The 21,080-nt window shown below is 41.8% G+C and overlaps 1 protein-coding gene across 1 annotated transcript in view; it reads right to left on the minus strand.

Moving 5' to 3' along the window:
• Nucleotides 1–17,278: 17,278 nt before the first annotated feature.
• Nucleotides 17,279–21,080, minus strand: part of LOC131482514 (thyroid receptor-interacting protein 11-like) — a 189,278-nt gene continuing 185,476 nt past the window's right edge. The window contains exon 2 of the mRNA XM_058676934.1: nt 17,279–17,717. Coding sequence (XP_058532917.1) covers nt 17,552–17,717 — 166 coding nt within the window. The 3' untranslated portion in view covers nt 17,279–17,551. The remainder of the gene's footprint in view (nt 17,718–21,080) is intronic.

Consider the following 21,080-nt stretch of genomic DNA (forward strand, 5'->3'; position numbering starts at 1 on the left):
TTTTCCCAAAGCTAACAAGTCAAGAAATATACAGATACTAACTTTTCGAAGTATTTTATTTTTCAGTATATTATGTCCTAAGAAACACTTTGTTTCTTCTTTCTTCTGAAATCCTACCCTTGACATGGTTAAGGGTAAGACCAGTGCTCTGCCTCACCGCAATTAACAACAAACTACACAGTAATAAGTTTTTTTTTAAGTTACAGTTTGAGAAGCAAGATTTCTGTCCTTTTTAAAAAATTTAAGCTTATTTATCATTACTGATTTGAAAGGCAGACAAATACAAAGACAGAGATCTTTCACCTCCTGGTTCACTAACCATATGTCCACAATATGTGCCAGGGTTGAATCAGGCTAAAACCATAAACCCAGAAACTAATTTGGGTTTCCCAGATGAGTGACAAGGCCCCATGTGCTACCTTACAGGATGTGCTGTAACAACAAGTGCAACATGAAGGGCAAGTAGGATTGGAATCCAGGTAAAGTTCTCCGATATGAGATGCAAGTGGCACAAGCAGATTCTTAACCATGGAGCCTATGCCTGCGTCCTGGAAATAGGCATGCTTAAGAAAGCCAGGTAGAGAAGCAGAGAGACATCGAAAAAGCAATAGGAGTGAGAGGGGAGAAGAAGGAAACCAATCCAGTTATGAGCTGTTACACTACTGCATAATTTCCCTGTATTCTCCAAGCCTCCCTTCCTTCCTTTTACACATCCACATGTGTCAAGGTAACATATTTAAAAGACAACTATTTTTGTGCACGTTCTTTTGAAAATCCATATATACGGTATTCAAGAAGTTCACAGAAGTGTACATTATGAAGCAGTATATATTAAAAATATTTTACACCAAAACTACCTTTTAAATTCGTTTTCCACATTTTAAAGGCCCCATGTATGTGGAAGTAAGGTCTAATTGCTGTGGTGTTTTTTTTTAAAGATTTATTTATTTTTATTGCATAGGCAGATTTTAGAGAAGGAGAGACAAAGAGAAAGATCTTCCATCTTCTGGGTCACTACCCAAATGACTGCATGGCCAGAGCTGAACTGATCCAAAGCCAAGAGCTAGGAGATTTTTCTGGGTCTCCCACAAATTTGCAGGGTCCCAAGGATGTGGGCATCTTCTTCCGCTGCTTCCCCAGGCCATAAGCAGGGAGCAGGATAGGAAATGAAGCAGCTGGGACACAAACCAGTGCCCATATGGGAAGGTGGCACTTGTAGGCTGAGAATTAGCCAATTGAGCCATCATATTGACTCCATGTTGTGCTTATTCAGTAGCAAAATGGCTCGGATCAAAACCCGGATATGTCAAGTTTCACAATGTCCCCAAGTGCATCATTAGAAAAACCCTGTCTGAGAAAAGGCTCTGGAGATGCCAAAACTCAGTACCTGTAGGAGCATCTGCACCACACCTAAGGCAGCCAAGTGTGGTGATTACACGTCATGGAAGACTGAAGGAGACAAAGATTCAGACAAGACATTAACAGGTAGCTGATCAGGTTCATAGAAAAGATGGCTTGAAGCAGGAGTCTATTCCTGTTGCTGTTCTACAAAGTGGAAGGACAGATGAGCTTTCGACCTGAGGCTACATCATTTGATGATGAGTAGATACTGCTTTCTGAGAAGGGCACGGCCACAATAGGCCTGACCATGACCAAGAGAAGCAGTACGCTATCCAGATGGCCATTAATATTTTCAGGGATATTCTTGTATGCCATTAAAGTTAATGGATATGAAATAAACTTTCAGACGCATACACAGAATGTCCATCAGAGACTCCACAAGAAGCATCTGGTAGAGACAGAATATTACCTCCCACCGCAGCTCAGACTCAGGGTTGATGGGTGTGAGTAGCTGCAAGACTAGCACTGTGAGCTGCTGATATCACAGCAAGAGAACCAGACCAGAATGAAGCAGCATTAGAAAAAACTTTTTAAAAGTTCAATAGGCTAGAACATGTGAGACGATAACTCACTTCCATGTCAAACTATTTAAAAAATAATTCATTTCCACTTTAAAAAATGATTTACAACAAAATGAACTATCTCTACATTGTAAATAAGTCTGCCTGCTCCCAAAAGGAATTTCTACAACCAACAAGATTTTCAGGGGTATACTTGGCAAACATAATCATAATTTCTAGTTTTTCAAAATAAGAAATTCAGCTTAAATGGGTGCTGTATACCTCCCAATGTTGAAAAACTACAATCAAACATGGCTCACAAATGGCTCTGCAGCAATTGTTTCCAAATTTTCGCATCCATCCAGATCACCTACAGTGCTCCTTATACCTACCTGATAGCTGGGCTGCTCCCCAGAACTTCCAAGTTAGTGGAACTGGAGTAGAACCTAAACAGCTGTGGAGAATTTAAAAATTTATTTATTTGAAAGGCAGAAAAGAACAAGGGCTCAAAGAAAGAGAGGGAGGAAGGGAGACTGAAAGAAAAAGAGAGACAGAGACAGAGAGATCTTGCATCTGTTGGTTCACTCTTCAAATGTCCACAATGGCCACGGCTGAGCAAGGCCTAAGTTAGGAGCCAGAAGCCCATCGAAGTATCCCATGTGGGTGGTAAGGAACCAAGTATTTGGACCACCTTAAATGCTTTTCCACGTGTATTAGCAGGGAGCTGGATCAGAAATAGAGCAACTAACACTTTAACAAGCACTCATAAGTAATGCCAACATGGCAGGCAGCTGCTTAACCGGCTACACCATGATGATGGTCCCAAGAATCTGCTATTCTGAATCAGCCCCATTTACACTGGTATTACTGGTTATTGTGAACACTTGAGTAACTATTTCTGTGGAACCATCAGCTCTGCTTTCAAAATTCCCAAGACTTCCTTTCCCTTCACTATCCTTACCAAAGCTCCCTATTGGTGAAAACACCAGGGAACCTTGTTTTCATGCTTCTCTTTGGTAATTAAAATGTGGAAAAATATTTCAAATTACTTCAAAGTCTATATATCATTATGTAAAATAATAAGAGTTTGAGTAAGTCATGTAATAAGCAGGGAATCAAGTTACTGTCATGCACTCTCACTGATGACAACAGAAGCATTCTCAACGCATCCGTAGCTCGATTCAAAGCTTCACCCAGTCATGTCAGCTGAAGGCAGAGCCAATCAACACCTGTTACAGCTTTCAACACAAAACACTTTTGTCAAAATGAGTTCTGCAACTTCTTTGTGAATGTTCACAGACCCTAAATGAATGAAAGCTGTAAAAGGAACTTACATCTTTACATCTCATTTTTATATTTTTAAAAAATTGTCTTTACAAAAACAATGCTGCTTTGGCTGCATAGAACAGAAGAACTAGCTCCAACTGTCAGCCAAAGTAGATCACGCTCAGAAGCACCAGACAGTGGAAAACACATGGAAAAGGTTCACCTCCCATCACAGAGCTCTGCTTGCGTACGACTCAGCAGAACTCTACTTCAAATGATTTGTCAGACATCAAAAATTTAGTGACCCAGAAATAATAATTAGTTATTACTGTGCATTAGCAGCACCTGGAAGTCTTATTTAAACAGTGAAATCCCCCAGGCCTGCCGACTACAAGGGCCCAGGAATGTGATTTCCAGAAGCACAGCCATGCCTTCAGCCCCAGACTGTCTAAAAGACAAGGAATCAACACTTTTGCAACATAAAGGCAGAGGGTCTCCTGATCAGAGTTTGGCCAGTCAACACCTAAGCAGAAGTGAATGACTTCATGTTGGCCAGCAGTGATGATATATTTAATCTCCCATTAGGACACTCAGATACACAAGCACTCAATGTTGAATTCACAGGCATGCTATTACACTTCATGTAATTCACTAAACGGAAGAAAATTACTTTGAATTTTGGGAGCAAACTGGGTGAATCAGAATCAGAGAGAATTTTTGTCTATTTTTATTGAAAGGCAGAGAGATTGAGGAAGAGACAAAGAAAAACATCAGTGCCATCTCCCAGGTTGCATTAACAGGAAACTTCAGCATTGAACTCAAGTGCTCAAATACAGGACACTGGCATAATAAATCACTAAACATCTACTTCTATGCATATTCACATTATTGTTAGGAGCTTAAAAATAATAACCTCATTCCATTTATATAACACAGTCCTGTTCAAAACAACAAACCTTATTCATTGCCTTAGTTGCTGTTCAAGAAAATTAAGGGAAGCAGATCATTCCAACATGGTTAATTCTACTGTGCTAAGGACAAAGACCAAAGACAGCTTAAAATGGCATTTATAAGGATGTGAATCAAAACCAGAGCTTACAGCCATTGTTTCTCAATATGAGGTCTTCACCATTATAGAATAGACCTTTATAAAGTATACTAAAGAGCACTGAAGTGTAAAAAGAAAATGTAATAAAAGGTATCCGAAAGTCAAAACTGCCACAGAGGACCCAGTGGAATGGCTCGGGTGCTAAATCCCCAAGTGGCCACCTGGGCAATGAACCAGTGGGTGGAAGATGTTTCTCTCTGTCTCCTTCTCTCTGTAGATCTGACTTTCCAAAAAAAAATAAATAAATCTTTCCACAAAACAAAACAAACAAAAACAAAAAAGACCTCCTAAGCCCATAGCAAAAACTCTGGTTCCAATAACAAAGGGAACTCATCTTAATTTTGCATCATGATGCTCACCAAACTGATCACAAATTCAGACTTGATTTCCAATTTATATATATTTTTATCTCCAATCATACTGCATACTTGGAATCCTCATTTTTATGTTGTCTATTACATATAAGTTATGGTTCAAATTATCAATTATGATAGACACTTAGTCATGATTAACAAAAGATTTACAGGCATCCTGTGACTTCATTTTCTTCTTCCTCTGAATAATACTGCAAACAAAAGGCTTATTTCCTAGATAAACTGCCATTCCATATAACTAGTCTTACTTCAGAAATGTCAGCACACTTTTAAACTTGATATATTATGATTTATGTCTTAAGTCTGACTCCTATTATTGTTTAAATGAACCTATTACCATGTTAGTAGTTGCTTATTAAGATGACTTAACAGCATGAAATGTTTGCCTTGTCTGTTAACAAAGCACTGAGGTTCCACCAAATAGGTCTCTGCCCTATGATCCAGGAGGCATACCTGAAATGCACAGGCTCAATGCTTAAAAACAAAAACAAAAACAAAGCAGGAAATACAACACAATTATACTGACAATCCTAATGGTTTCACCCTAAAAACCCAGTGCTACTATGATGACGTTTAATGCTACTCACATTTTTTTTAAGATTTATTTATTTTTATTGCAAAGTCAGATATACAGAGAGGAGGAGAGACAGAGAGAAGATCTTCCATCTGGTGATTTCACTCAAGTGACCACAAAGGCCGGAATTGAGCCCATCCGAAGCCAGGAGCCAGGAGCTTCTTCCGGGTCTCGCACATGGATGCAGGAACCTTGTCCTCGACTGCGTTGCCAGGCCACAAGGAGGGAGCTGGATGGGAAGCAGGGCTGCAGGGATTAGAACCAGTGTCCATAAGGGATCCCGGCACAATCAAGGTGAGGACTTTAGCCGCTAAGCTACTGCACCAGGTAATGCTACTCATATTTTGAAATATGAGACATCTTCAGCAGAAATTTCCCCTAAAGAAAACAAATCTTAAATCACACATAATGCTTCACACCATGAATGCTGAAAAATATAAAATCCTGAAGATGAAGTTTTCCTGCCCTGTTAAGCATACATTCTTGCCAAATTCTAAATTATGTTTTAGAAATGTTTCAATTATGCAAATCAACATTTTGTTACATCTTAAGATGCAGAACCTTGTTCTCATGCTCATGTTTATGAAAATGTATTTAAATTTCCAAAAGCCAGACTGCCTTGCAATAAAAATCTCTCACTCTTCTCTCTCTGTCTTGCACTCTATCCCTCTCTGTCCCATCATCCGTTCACTGTTTTCCCCTCATCAAACTCTAGTGACAATCCATGATTAGTTTCAGTAACAGATATTCTGAAGAAAATGCTGCACGTGTATTAGGTTATGCAATATCAGCGAGAACTCGATGTCACGTCTCTCTTTCCTCTCTGGCTCTTCTGTCCAGCCTGTTTCATCCGCTTGCTCAGTCCTGGCTGCTGCTTTCCACACTACCTGCACATCATTTATGCTTCCCTCCTCTGGTCACAACTCCCCTGCTACAGTGCTCTCAGGCTCGGGGCCCAAGGAGAGACCACAGATGGCCAGTGTTGAATCAGGAGGCTTTCCGCCAGACTCCAAAAGTCAAGAGACTTTTGATGGAGAAAAGCCAAAGACATTTACTGAAGGAAAAATGAGAATGAAAGTGCATATCCATCAGCTTTGTATCTACAAGCATATGAATACACTATTGCATTTTACTAGGAAAAAAGTGATCAACTCTGAAAAGCATTCATTAATGAGCAGAAGGAAATGGAATCTCACCTAAAAGCCTTAGAGTGCTTAAAATTTGGTTCTATGTGAGCCAGGAAGATAGACTGTTAATCCTGTAAAACGAGTTTTCCTTCCTAATTACTGACCCAGGTTTGCTTGTATTTGCTGCCCCACAGCAACTACTCCACATGTAGCAAGTTATAGGGAGAAATCAGAATAAAGCTTATATGAGGGCACTTCAGAAAGCACATGGAAAATAAATTAAAATGTGTTTGTTCAGCGTCATTTATTTAAAAAATATCCTTGCATAGAACAGGTCTTTAAAAAGTTCACTAAAAATATTTTCTGTGAAAAAACTATAAACAGATTTCAAAAGATGCTTGCATCAATATAAAATTATGTTTTCCCTCCATTTCCATGAACTTTTAAAGTTCCTTTGCACAAGCTGATCACTGGCAATTCAAACAGTTTATTTTCAATGAGAATATATAGATTTAACAATTTTTAACATTTTAACTGGCTTCATATATAAATATATTTTTGAAAGCATAGATGTATATATTAGTATCACATAATGTGGTATTCGAGTCAAAGGTCATAAAATGAGGCCATGTGTTTTATAATTATTAAGAGGTAAAATACAATAAAAGTAAATTTATATATTGGCACTAAATATGTCAGTCACACTTCTTATATGTGTATGTGTGCATATACATATATATATATACACACATAAACTTCCACACCGACGAGGAAACATGCTGTATTCTTCTTTCTGTGTCTTGTTTATTTTACTTAAGACTGAGTATTTTCTTCTTCTACAACATTTTGTCACATCTGTCTGAATTCTTTTAAATGGAAATTACTAATATACAATGAATCCTATTAAATCAGAAGTCACAGACAGTTCCAACAACAGTGAGAAACATCCCAGATGGCTTACAGGGATCACTTGTGTGAGGCAGTTATATTCTTATTTAAAGACAAAATATCACCACAAGATGTCTTCCATCCTTGTGATGGTGTTGAAACAAACGTTTTAAATGCAAACAACGATATCCTACCAGTTTTTTGCACAAATAACCATGTAAGGAAATGGTCCCTCCACTGCACAGAAAGAACAAGAGACCAGAGATCTATTTCAGCTTAAATACACTCAATTAGGCATAGTCGGAAAAAAAGATTCACATTCACAAGTGAGGTCTGAGCACTTGGCTCAGTCAGTGACTGGAGAAGAACAGGGAGTCTCCAGGCAATTATAAGATACATCTCAAAGAGGGATTTCCATCAGCACCCGCACCGAGGCTGTGTGCAGCATGCCTGCTAGCGCTGTAGCTATTACGCAGGGCAATCCAAAGCAGAGGGCAATGTGCTGGTTTATTTCTTCCTGTTGGAAGAACATACATCAGGACAACACAGATGACAGATTTATAGCACACCCTAGATCATTCTGTCTGGATAGTTTCTACAATCTGGACACCACCTAGGAATAATCAAAATTAATGCTGATAGGGGGAAAAATTCCATATTTTCTGAAGTCCAGCCCTTTGACATGCACTATCCGAATATCAACCAAATAAATATTTTCTCAGAATGCCAATCCTTCTTTCTTTCTCCCAAACCTAATTGTCGTCTGAGAATTTAAGAATGGAGAATGATTAAAAACAGATGATGGGAGGGGGACATGTTAGCTCCCTGTTGTTCCCCATGTGACCTTTTGCATTGTCCCATCTCACACAACGTGGCTTTCACTGTTTCTCACTTAGTTGATCTATCTTTTGTGTTTAGAAGACTATCCCCTGACAGTAAATGAGTCCAGTGAAATCACGCAAAGCACAAGAATCAATGGTGTCGCTCACAGAGAACCCAAACTAGTCTTAACGAATACCTCGACCACAAAAGAAGGGTGTCAGAGTGCTGAGAAAATGAAAACAAATACATCCTAGGTTGCCTCATATAAAGAGCACTGTCCTGAGAGCTACAGGGAATAAAATACCAAGCAAAGGTATCCCTGCTCAAAGGAGCATAAACTAGAACAAACGCAGCAACAATCACTAACATTCTCAGGCCCAGGTGAGCAGACTGCAGCTGATTCAATTAAAATAGAAGCAGTTCATAAGAAACAAGAGTGAGATGCCTGACTGGGGCTCTGAACATTGAGGAGGCTACTGCGAGACAGGATGTGACACTGGCTGAGTTATGTCCACAAAATAGAACTATTAGGGCATTAGTCCAACTGACACAAGGCTGGAAGAGTTCTCAAAGCATGTTTGTGCCCACTCTTTACCTCATGCACCAGCTCTGTGAGGTGGAAGAGGGAAACCTGCACTTGATAGCTTTGAATGCAAGTTAGCAGAGGTCTAACAAATAGCCAAGATCATGCTCCTAGGAAGAGATGGGTGTCTTATCACCAGACAGCAAAATAAGCAGAGAGTTGGCAGAAATCCTTCTTCAACCCAAGTAGCGCAGAATACTGGGAGTTGTAGCATGAGTAAATTAGATAAGAGGCAGCAAATCAAAGAGGAAGGAGGTGATCCACTCGAGAGGTGAGATTAGGAAAGCCTATCAAACAAGTCTCACAGAGAGCCGAAGAGATCAGCTGTTCTTGAAATGGGAAGGAATTTTATATACGATTTAAAATTAGTACCCTCATATTAAAAAAAAAACACACACACACAGGTCAACCATCAAACTCTAGAAGAACCTACTTCTCTGATGATGATTTGTATTGGTGGTTTAAATAAAAGTAGTCTCTGTGGTGATGTCCAACTGCCAAGAAGCAGACAATTCTATGATCAGAATATTTACTTTTAAAATTATACTCTCCTGTCACATTAAGGTAGCTTCATGTGAGCCGACGAACCATGAAACTTAACTACTTTATGTAAGAAGGTGGCTTTCTCCATGCAATTTTGGCCACAAAACAATAACAATTAAGTTTAATCCCACATTACCAATACAAATTTCACCAACCAGAAAAAAAGAATGTGCAAAACACAATTTAGTTAAAAGTGAAAAAAGTAGCATTTGCAGTAATCAACAAGGAAATTTGGGGTGACAGGACTTTTAATGCAAGCCACCCAGAAGTACTATTTGACTGCCCAAGCTTTTTCCATAAAGGAAATGAGTTACATTTGGATGAAAACCAGATAACAAAAAGAGAGGGTTGGATTTGTACTTTCTGAATTTCTAAATTTACTTGCTGTACAAAAGATACCCATCACCAGTCCTTGTCTTTTTTTTTAAAATAAGTAGAGGAGTAGCAACAGACCACCCACTTCCACTGATTCACTTCCCAGATGACCGGTGATGGCTGGGCCAGGCTGCAAGCAGGCTAAGGTCGGGAGTTTAGAGCCCTGTTCGGACTTCCCATATAAGTACAGAAGCCCAAGCACATGGGTCATGTTCTGCTGCTGTCCTCCTGTGCACATTGACAGGGAGCTGGACTGAAATAGTGCAGCCAGGATTTGAGCCATTGTCATTCTGGGATGCCAGCATTGCAGGCACAGGTTTAACTCCCCAAGTCATAAGACTAGCCCTCTTGGTGATGCTTCTCTGTAGATCTTTGAATCAAGCAAACAATGTTACTGAGTTGTGTATCTGAAGGTATTCACAGAAATCAATTATGCAACCCTCTATAGCAGATGTTTGAATAAATCCTGGGAGCACAGAGGTAAACATGTTTGCCAAACAACCTGTTGTTCCATTAGATCATACAAACCTAGAGTCAAATCCTTAAGTGTTGGTTGCCAGTGGAAGGAAAAATGAATGGCTAAAAATTAACTTAATAGTTTTATGAAGATATGTGTGGATTGAGTGAGTTCAGCTGGTAACATTCATTCTCTATAAGATATTGCCTGAAATCATCTCAATATCCAGTATTCCAGAATATCAAATATGATTTATTTATGTAGGTGGCATTGTATGCTAGCTCTAGGCTAGAATAACAGATTAGCTGAGGATTTCAACAGATAGGCACTTCAGTTCTACTTCATATGACTCTCCATGTTGCTTGTGCATTGTAACTGTGGGTTTGGGATTCGAGTGGAAGAAAAAGAAAATTACAAGTGCTCTAATGGGCTCAAAGTCTGACATCCTAGCTATTCCGGTTGCCACATTCAACCAGCCAAAGCCAGTCACATGTTCCACCCAATCCTGGAAGAGAAGGAAAAGTAAGCTCCATTTGTGGATGAAGTCAGCTATAACAATGCCAGTCCCTCTGTTGGAAAGTAGAGGGACCCCCAGATCTGACGTATAGATAAAAGTAATGCACTTGGAAATATTTAACCAATAAATTCCCTGAGACTGCGTACCTTGAACAAGTGGTTCAATTCAATAAGATAAGATCAGTGCCACTCCCCTGCACAAACATGAAGCAGAAGCCTCTGCCTTGCCAGATTACAGGTGCCCCCATCAGAATATAGCTCATAGTTCATAGCTCATCCAGGCTGCCAAATGGCTAGAGCAGTAACAGTATAATGCAGCGGGATAAGTACGGTGTCTACTAAGGGAGAAAAGAGTCTGTATACTGAAACAGTTAAAGAACCTGGCTAGTGGGCAAGGACAAGTTTAAGGCCCAAGTAAGACACTCAGGGTCTAAGATCATATGGAAAACAACACAATGTCCATGAATGGCCACCTTACTGATTTTGGGAAAATCATTCACAGTATATCATGTAGCTCCATATACAAGAACTCAGATGGAAGTGTTGATGTGTTGCTATGATGACCACTGGAAACACAGAACAAGCAATGGCTCATACCATGGAAGATAATTTTAAATGATCAGTCCTGGTACGATGGTTCAATGGTTAAATCCTCACCTTCCAAATGTAAAATCCCCATATGGGCACCAGTCCATGTCCTGGTTGCTCCACTTCCCATCCTGCTCCTTGCTTGTCACCTGGGAAAAAGTCAGGGACAGGCCAAAGCCTTGGGACCCTAAACCCACATGGGAGACCCAGAAGCAGCTCCTGGCTCCTGGCTTTGGATTGGCTCTGCTCCAGTCATTGTGGCCATCTGCGGCTTGAACTAGCAGATTAAAGATCTTTTTCATTGTCTCTCCTTCTCTCAATAAATCTGCCTTTCCAATAAAAATAAATAAATATTTAAAACAATAATTAAAAAGGTACAGAAAAGTAGGCATGGGAGAGGATATATTCTAACATATCTAAAGTCATAATACTTCTTATGTGGTCATGTTCCATTATCATGAAGAATATAACTTTTACAAAAGTTATATAAAATCCATAGTTAGGCATAAATAACAGGGTAAATTGGAAGAGATGCTGTTGTAAAAACTGTGTCTGATAGCAAAGCTGAGTAACTGTTATAAAAAATAAAACACATAAAGTAAAACACAATGGGGACTAGGGATTACTGACCCATAGAATAATAAAAATAGCAAAACTGAAATTTCTTTGTGTGAAAGATAGATGGACAGCCAAAAGAAGTTCATTCAATTATTTCTGAATGAAAGATGTCTGGCCAGTGGCCTTATATTCGTATAAGGCCAGTGAATCATTCGACCTGGCCCTGCCTAGGCAGCTGCAGGTGAGTAATATGTTTGACAAATCTATCAGAGGCATTGTTTTATGTGGATAAACATAAATGGCCCATGAATGGGGTCATAAATATCCAAAAGGCCCTTGTCAAGACAGGTTTCCCACCACTAATACATGATTAAAATAGTGGTGACAGATAACCATGAAGTTTAAAATAGCTGCCACTGAATAATTTTTGAACTTGCACCAGTTTTTAGACTCCAGGCCCATTAATTAAAGGATCAATGTTTAATGAAGAGAGATCCAAAAACTCAGGGTAAGCACATTTGTTACTAGTTTCTACAGACCTTCCTCAAAGGTGTCAGGTAAGTATACCCCACAGAGAGAGAGAAATACTCGGCAATATCCACTTCCATTAGAGTACAGGAGATCACAGAATATAACGTGCCTTCCCGGATTGGCGAGCAAGCTGCTAAGGTAATGATTAGAAGACGGAAACAAGGAGTTCTGGAGAAGCGGAACCTAGAAAGAGCTATGGGAGTGAGCAAGAGGCATGGCGAGCTTTGGATCACATGTTTAGCCCACCAGGGGCTTATGCAAGCAATCAGATCAACTGACTCAAACTGCTACCAGTCAGCTTAACACTGACCTCCAGTGCAGCAAACTGGACACAGAATAGACTGGCCATGGTACAGGAACAGTTGCTCTGCACAGATACAATATTATCTACTCTAGCACACCAAGACTGAAATACCTATAGTCCCAGACATACGTAAAATTTGCCAGCAACAGAAATCAACACCAGCAATTCACTCCAGCGGCATACCTTAACAACAAGCAGACACTTGGCAAGATGCAACTCAAATGCTGTCAATCCATATTCTATGTTAGTTTGCATTCGCTGCCAAAAAGAGATCAGCACCATTGTCTAGAAGTTTATGATGTGTTTGTTCTACTAGAACAGAATCCTACAAGCATTATATGGGACCAGGGTGACAATTCATATCAAATGAGGTGGGGAAGTGGACACATGAATTTAGAATCAGCACAGGTCACACCACCCTCAACTAGTTATTCTTATTCAGTGACTGAATGACTTTTTTTAAAAGTTGCCACTAAGGTGTCAATTTGGGGACAGCATCTGGCAAATGTAGGATATCTTGTTTCTCAGTTGCAAAACCACATTAAATTGTGATCAGTGTTAGGGTGTGAGAATGACATTTTTGCCATTTTTCTCAATGACTCCTGTGAAGAATTGATGCTATCGATATCTGCCTTGGTTACAAAGGGCTAGAATTTTGTTTCCCAAGGAAAAAGCCTTCCATAGGGACTCCATCAAAGAAAAGTGACTTTTAGCTAAAACTCCACCTAAACATTCTGAGCTCCTTGTGTCAAGTGAACAGAAAATAAGGAGACAAGTTAAATTTGGGCATGGGTATTTGATTTTGACAGTCAAGAAGCAATATACTATGCCACCCTTTGCGTTAGTGAAGGATGCATTTGCCACTGGGTAATCTTCCTGGAGCACTTGTGATATTCCCCTGCTCAAGGGTAATGGGTAATTGACTAGCTCCATGGCCTAAAAAGGGCTCAAACTCTTCAAAGAGGAAGATCTGTATCACTCCATCAGAAATCGATCTGTACAAACAGGGATGCCAAACTGGGGGGCTGGCACGGGAGAAGGAAAATCTAGAACTGGTAATAATGAAAAGAGATGACATTAGTTGTGATCCAGAAATACATTGCAGTCATGAGAACTTTATTCTACCCCACCAGTAAGCCCTTTGCTAGTGCTCCAGAAAAAGAAATCAACCCAAATCTTGAAAGAACACTTGACGGTTGCCAATGATCCAGCAGGTGGACTCAAACAGATGCCAACAGTAAATTCTTGATGTCCTTTCAAGTTCGCCCTCCTTGTTCTGTGGGCCATAAAACACCCTTTCCTGGGTGAAACACTAAGATGAATGCCTGCAGCAAGCTAGGCAAGTCATGACCAGTGAGACACTTAGGCACACGCACAACCGAGTGCTAACTTTGCATTTATCTGTGAACAATTGATGAAAATTTACCTGATAGTTTAATTGTAAAATGTGATCAAGTTATTACCAAAATTGAAAAAATAGAGTTAGTGTCTAAAATTGTGTTAGCAAAAACTAGAGCTCCCATGGAAAAAATTGTTATGCGCCAAAAAAAATTCAGAACTGTAAGACTGCGTCTGTATCCAGATTGTCAGAGTGCTTTCCCGTGTCGAAGTCCTTCCACTACATCTTACTTTAAAGACCACTCACCGAGTACTAGTGTGATGTGTTGAGAAAAACATAGGCAACTTTTAACTAGGGGATCCACATCCAAAGAAATAGCCTCCTGGGCGAAATTACACTTACTAGCCAACATTTTTGCGTTTCAAATTGTTGTTTAAAAATGTGTAACACAGAAGGCTTTTTTCCTTGCCTATCCACAGTCATGCTCTCCTATTCTGCATTTTGTTTGGGGTGATATGCTAACATGGTGGACACACCTTTGCAACAATGAATTATCATGTGTTTAAGCCCATGTCTTTCAGCAGAGCTGTTACTGACACTTTGAGCTGGATATTCCACCTCCTTTCGAGCTGTCACATATCTCACAGGAAATTTAATGCCCATGACCCCTGCCTCTACATGCCAGCAGCAGATGTGGGTATTGTGGCATCTCAGGTTACGCTGCTATCCCCCATTGGAGTGCTGGTTCAAGTCCCAGCTCCTCTACTTTCCAGCCAGCTTCACACTAATGAGCCAGGACAGGCAGCAGGTGAAGGCCTGAGCATGTGGGTTTCTGCCATCCACATGGGAGAGTTCCTTTCCTGGCCCTTGGCTTTGCTGGAACAGGCCCAGTAGTTGTGAGCACTGAAGGAGTGAACAGGCAGATGCAAGACTTATTTTCCACTTCCTTCCTTTCACTTATCTTTCAAGTCGAAGTAAGGATAATGTCAACAATACCCTCTGTGCCGGGCCCTGTGCTTGCTAGAACATACAAGAATCTGGTCTGGGAATACCTCAAGGTTTCTTTGGAGATCTCCCCAATTGAACTGCTGGACTCAGAACTCTAACCAGGAAAGGACAGAAGACAGAACAGGTCAATCATTCATCTCAGCTATATGTTGGCAGCGAAATATGGGGCAAACGAGACTTTATGATGGACCATATCAATCAGTGGACGACCTCATCGAGTGAAACTGGCAGTGATTCATAATTGGAGAACTATTAAAACCACTTGAGCAAAATCTCAGAGCATGCCCCACATCCAGGACTTGGGGTGGGCGGGAAACCGGGTAGGGCTTCTCCCTCAAAATCCCCCTTTACCTCACAAACATGATGCAAACATTATGGACATAATAGTATTACCCACTTCCCTATACCCCTGATCCTTTTTTTTTAACTGCAATTGACTATGTAAAGATTGTCAACTATTTAATATTCCCTTAGATTTCTTTTTTGTTCATAGATTATTTTGATAATATATTTTGTTACTTTAAAATATTCAATATTTTTGAGTTGGAGTTGTGGCACGTTGGATTGAGCCTGTTTTTCAGAGGCTGGCATCGCATATGCACGTCGGTTTGAGTCTCGGCTGCTCGTTTTCTTATCCAGCTCCATTCTCCTGTTTCTAGGAAAGCAGTGAGGGATAGCCCACCTCTGTGGGAGGGTCTGATGGAGTCTCAGGCTCTTCCTCTGCCTTCAGCGTAGGCCAGCCCCAGCCACCTGGGTCCATTTGGGGAGTAAACCAGCCAACGGAAACTAATCTCTCTCTTGCTCTCTCTCTTTCTCTCCCTTGCTACCTCTGTCACTCAATAAATACACACAAAATCTTTAAAATGTTGTGTATTTTTATAACGAGAACATAATCTGTGTTGCAGAACGTAAAATGTATAGTCAAAGACATTGTACATCGTGCTAGTTTTTACATCATGTTGGCTGATGATGTTACTCAGCTCTGCTGTACACTTACTGATTCACTATCAACTTGTTCTGTTATATAAGAATGTTAGCGTCTTCAACTACAGTGGTGTTTTTATGTGTGCAGTTGTATGGCATTTGTGTTTAATATTTGTAGGCGCTGTTATAAGATTCATGCATTATTTTTTGAGGAACTGATAATTTCATCGATGCATTTTTTTTATAACATCTCTATAGAGCCATGTGCAGTGGCCTAGCCTAGTGACTAAAGTCCTCAAGTTGAGTGTGCCGGGATCCCATATGGGCACCGGTTCTAAACCCAGCAGTCCTTCTTCCCATCCAGCTCCCTGCTTATGCCCTGGGAAAGCAAACAAGGACAGCTCAAAGCATTGGGACCCTGCAACCATGTGGGAGACCCGGAAGAAGCTCTTGCTTCCTGGCTTCAAACTCATTCAGCTCTAGTGTTGTGACCACTGGTGTGTGAACCAATAGGAAGAAAGATCTCGGTCTCTCCCTATTTTCTACGTAAACCTGTTTTCTACTTATAAGAAAAATTACATACATTTTTGAAAAAAGAAAATTCATTCGATGGCAAATTACAAGGAGAGAAGGACAAACAGAGAGTGATCTTTCATCTGCTGGATCACTCTCACCTAGACTGCATGCAGGGAAGCGGGACTAGACACAGTGCCCATGAGGGATGCTTGACCTGTCATGGCACAAGGTTGGTCCCCATCAATTCCTACTGTCTGTGAACCCCTCTCCATCTACCATTCCACACCCACCCTCACGCAGGAATTAGCTCCTTGTGTGTCCTATGAGTGGACCGTTGCCATGTTCAAGAAATAACCTCCAAACTGCTATGGAAAGTTGAAACTCTTTATTAGAAATTTCTCCACAGAACCTTCCATACAAATTGGAATTTCTGGAGTCTCTGGAAAGTGTGTTCCACCTCTGAGATATCCTGTTCAACTGATAGTTTTATAGTGTACTCCGCATTTTCTTTAAGAAGTTGTGTAGACAGTATTTGCTAAATTGCCAACATTTCCCCTCAGTCAGTCAGTAAGCAACATGGTGATTTCTCTGTTCCTTTGAAGGCAGAGAACTCTAAATGTGCTTTCATTCATCCTCAAAATCCTCTTCAACTCCTCTTCCAATAAATTTTAGGATGGAACAATTATTTCCATATTTTCAACTTCACTAACACATTTAACTAGTATGTCTTCAATTGAAAAATTGTTTGTTGACCACTCCACTTTTTTCAACTTGTTTCTTTTCTTAAAAACAAGTTCTACATCAGTTGTCATTTTCAATTCATAAATATCCTGAAATTATATTAGATTAAAAATAATGTAACAAACCTTGATACATGTTCTGAGGGAAAAATTTTTTTAAATTATTATATATAATCTTTGTTGCATTTCATTTTATAACAACATTTCATAGGCTCTGATGTTCCCCCATGGGAAAAAAATTTCAATGAGCAAAAAACAGAAAGCCTTATATAAAACTCAGCTGACACAAATGTAGACAATTCTATCAGGCTTGTCAAGTGACAAAACAATCAAATAAGTGCTGAAGATCTCCATCTCAAAACTTTTGTTCTCTGAGTTGACTTTCAGAGTGCTGGGTTGTTTGGTGAGTCAAGGGGACAGTGGTGCTGAGTTAGCCAGGCTTCCCTACAGTGCTTTGGGAGCAGGTGTATTGTCAACAGCACCCTGGGTGGCCCTGGCCTCTGTGCCATTTAGTGTCTAAGGCTGTGTGGCCGGCTGCATGGGGAACACCAGAGAGGAGGCTGCTGGCCTTGGATGTTTTCACCCTGATCTTGGCTGTGCACTTGATGGTTTTCTGCAGCTGGGCCATGGGCAACTTCCATCCTTTCACCCAACAGTGGTTTGTTGGAATCCTGCCTTAGGCACCAGCAGGGTCTTGGCTGGTAGCAGGGCAGGAGCCTTGGGCAGTGTTGGGGCCGGCAAGGTTGGGCCTGGTTGTCATACATGCTGCCAGAGATCTCAATGTGGCTCTGCATGGTTTGGCGCTGAGGAACCCTGCATCGGGGCAAGCAGCGGGAATGGCGCCACTGGGCCACGTATCTGCTGCCCCTCACTGCAGCTCCACTGGGGCCTGTTACGTTGGCCGCCTGTACACCCTTCTGGCCCTCCTCCACATCAAACTCCACGATCTCACCATCTGCTAGGCTCGGCAGGTAATACCTGCCAGTGTAACTTTTAATAGCGGTGTGATGAACAAAGATGTCTTGTTGGATATCATGGCGCCTGATGAAGCCATATCTGGCCTTGACATTGAACCATACCACGGTTCCCAGAACCTTGGTGGCAAGCAGTTTCTTGTGTTCTGTGGTGGAGGGCTTGGGCTCAGCAGGCAGCTGCTTGGACTCCACCTTGGCGTCAGCCTGGCCACTCAAGCTGGCAGTGCAGATGGCCAGTGTAGGCAGTGGCATCTGTGCTTCCCCACAGGGTGACTCGATCACAGGGCAAGCAGCAATGGGGACGCTGCTCAGGGCTCTCAGGGAGCTGCTGTCTGCTCCCACTCCTGACTGAATGGCAACCAGTCCATCTTCCTCCTGCAGGGCTTCAGGCACGTGAGACTCGTGGGACTGTGCAAGATGCTCGTGGCACCTCTCAGGCTCCTGGCTTAATTCTTCTTGTGAAGTGGCACTCTGCTGGGCCACTGCCTTCAGGTGATCCTGTTGCATGGCCACCAGCATTTCCTCTCTCTCCTGGTTGAACTCTGGGCTCTTCTTCAGCATGGACTCTGTGGCACTCAAGAGCTGCTGGGATGTGTCTTCTTTTTGTTGCAGCAGCTGTGCCCCAGTGTGGAGCTCCTTCCCCAGTTCACAGGCAGCCCCCTCCTTCTCTGGGAAGGATGAGGGCATCTTCGTCTTGGTGTCTTTGAATGCTTTCTTCTTTTCTTGAGCCGTTTCATGGCTTTTCTCCTGTTCTTGTTGCAGTTTGGCAATATCCATCAGCAATGTGGACACTGCTTCTTCTAATTTTCTCATGGATTGCTTTAAAATGCTGTTCTCCTCCTCTTGCTTGAGAAGGGTGTCTTCCAGTGTGTGTACCTGGTGAGTTTTGGCTTTCACAACAAGCCCTTTGGCTTTCATTATTTTCTCTAGTGCATGTTGCTGCTTCTTCAGTTTTCTGAGTTCTGCAGACTTTTGGTCCTCCTCTGTCTCCAGGGTGATGTTCTCAGTGGAGGAGTGACAGAGGTTCCTCATGATTTTCTTCCAAATGTTATTCTCTCTCTCTTTCTCCTCAAGTTGTTTGTTCAGAGAACATAATTGCCTATTTTTGGCACTCATGAAGACATCTTTACCTTTTATTAATTTTTGCAAATATGCCTGGTTCTTCTTGAGTTGTCTGATTTGTGAAGACATCTGCTGGTTTTGTGCCTCCAGGGTGGTGGTGTCAGGCTTTGAAGAAGGCCTTCTGGGTATTTCTTCCTTGAGGAGCCTGACTGTGCTTTCCTTGGTTACTCGAGATGGTTCCAGTGTTTCCATGGCTCCTTCATGGCCTTCAGCAGGCTCCGCCAAGGGTGCAGACTTTGTCAGCTCTGCTGACTCTTTTGTGAATCCTCCCTGATTGGAGGACTCTAGGAAATCTTTCAGGTGTTTTGGAAGATCTTCCTTGGTTGAGGAGAATTGTCCAAGATTTTCAAGGACTTGGGCAAACTCCTGTTTGAACTTTCTGGATTTGTTGTCAGTCTCTTGGACATTTTGTGCCAAGTCAATGTCTTCTGACTTTTGGTCAACGTGGTTTCTGTCCATGATGGGCTGTGTACCAATCTTTCTGAACGCATGTTCAAGACACACTGACTCTCGAAGCCTCTTTATGGTTTGCTTCAATGTCTTGTTCTCCTCCTGGATGTCTGTCAGATGACTCTGCAGGGAACGTACCTGATGAATTTTCACTGTGAGAAAGAGCTCTTTCCCTTCCATGAGCTTCTCTAGACGATCTTCCTTCTTCTTTTTTTGCTTGAGTTCTAGGGACATTTCTTGATATTTTCTCTCCACTTTGGTTTTCTGCAGCATACCATGAGATAGTGTCTCGATTCTGGCCTGGAGGAGCTGGATGGTTTCTTCTTTTGTGGCTAGTGATGATTTGAGCGTTTCATTCTCTCGTAGGAGACGCTGAAGTGTCTCTCTCCAGGACTCAGGTGTTCTTTGATCAAGAACAGCAAGATTGCTAGAGGCCTCCAATACTCCCTTGAGCTCTCTGAGTAGATCTTCTTTGTGGGAAATCTCCCCAGTGGTTTCCAGGATGTGGTCAGCTCTCTTTACATACTTTGCAGGTTTTCCTTTATTGTCTCCATCAGCCAAGTCTGTGTTCAACAATCCAGATTCATTCCTGGTTTCATCCAGTGTTTTTGGTACTGTAGGTTGAATGGCGGTGTGCTGGTTGTTGTGCCGCTCCCATGCCTGACAGCATGCTTCCAGGTCTCTGGTGAGACTGGTCAGCAGGTCACCTTGACCTCTTTCAACTCCATCAACCAAGTCTGTGTTCAACAATCCAGATTCATTCCTGATGTCATCCAGTGTTTTTGGTACTGTAGGTTGAATGGCGGTGTGCTGGCTGTTGTGCCGCTCCCATGCCTGACACCACACTTCCAGGTCTCTGGTGAGACTGGTCAGCAGGTCACCTTGACCTCTTTCACCGTCGTTCTTCTGCACGCCTTCTGGTATATATTTGTAATAGCCACCAATGTCCTTTGCCAGTCCTGGGTAATGGCCTAGCCTGCAGCCTAGGCCAGGAATCCCTGAGGACATGGCTGTGGGTCACTTAACTGCCCTGGAGTGCTCAGAGAGCATGTCCAGCTCAGTCGGACAGTCCCACAAAGTGTCGCCAGAGCAAGGCATCCTGGGACTTATATAGGCAGCTAACAGTGGCCGTTGGTTAGCAACAAGCTGTTGCCTGGAGATGCCGGAACTCAGGCACAGCCCTCTGATGCCCACTAGCCCCTTGGCCCTCTAGGTTTCTCTTCCCCATTGCCACACTGACTCCCACCATGCCCGGAAAATTTCCCACATACACTGTCATTCCCCTAATGTGTATTAACAAGTATCAAAAACGCAGGGATGGCCATTCTTGATCCACACCCATGACCTCTCTATTTTGGTGAAACCCAGTGAGAGGTCTGAGTCCTCTATCCCCTCCAGTGTCCATCTTCCCACTCATGTGTGCTCTGAGAGGTAGCCAGTGATGGCTCAACTGTTTGGACTCTTCCTAACTCGTTTGTTGGCATGGTGGAGT

The sequence above is a fragment of the Ochotona princeps genome, chromosome 18 (assembly GCF_030435755.1).
Source record: "Ochotona princeps isolate mOchPri1 chromosome 18, mOchPri1.hap1, whole genome shotgun sequence".
Lineage (NCBI taxonomy): Eukaryota > Metazoa > Chordata > Mammalia > Lagomorpha > Ochotonidae > Ochotona > Ochotona princeps.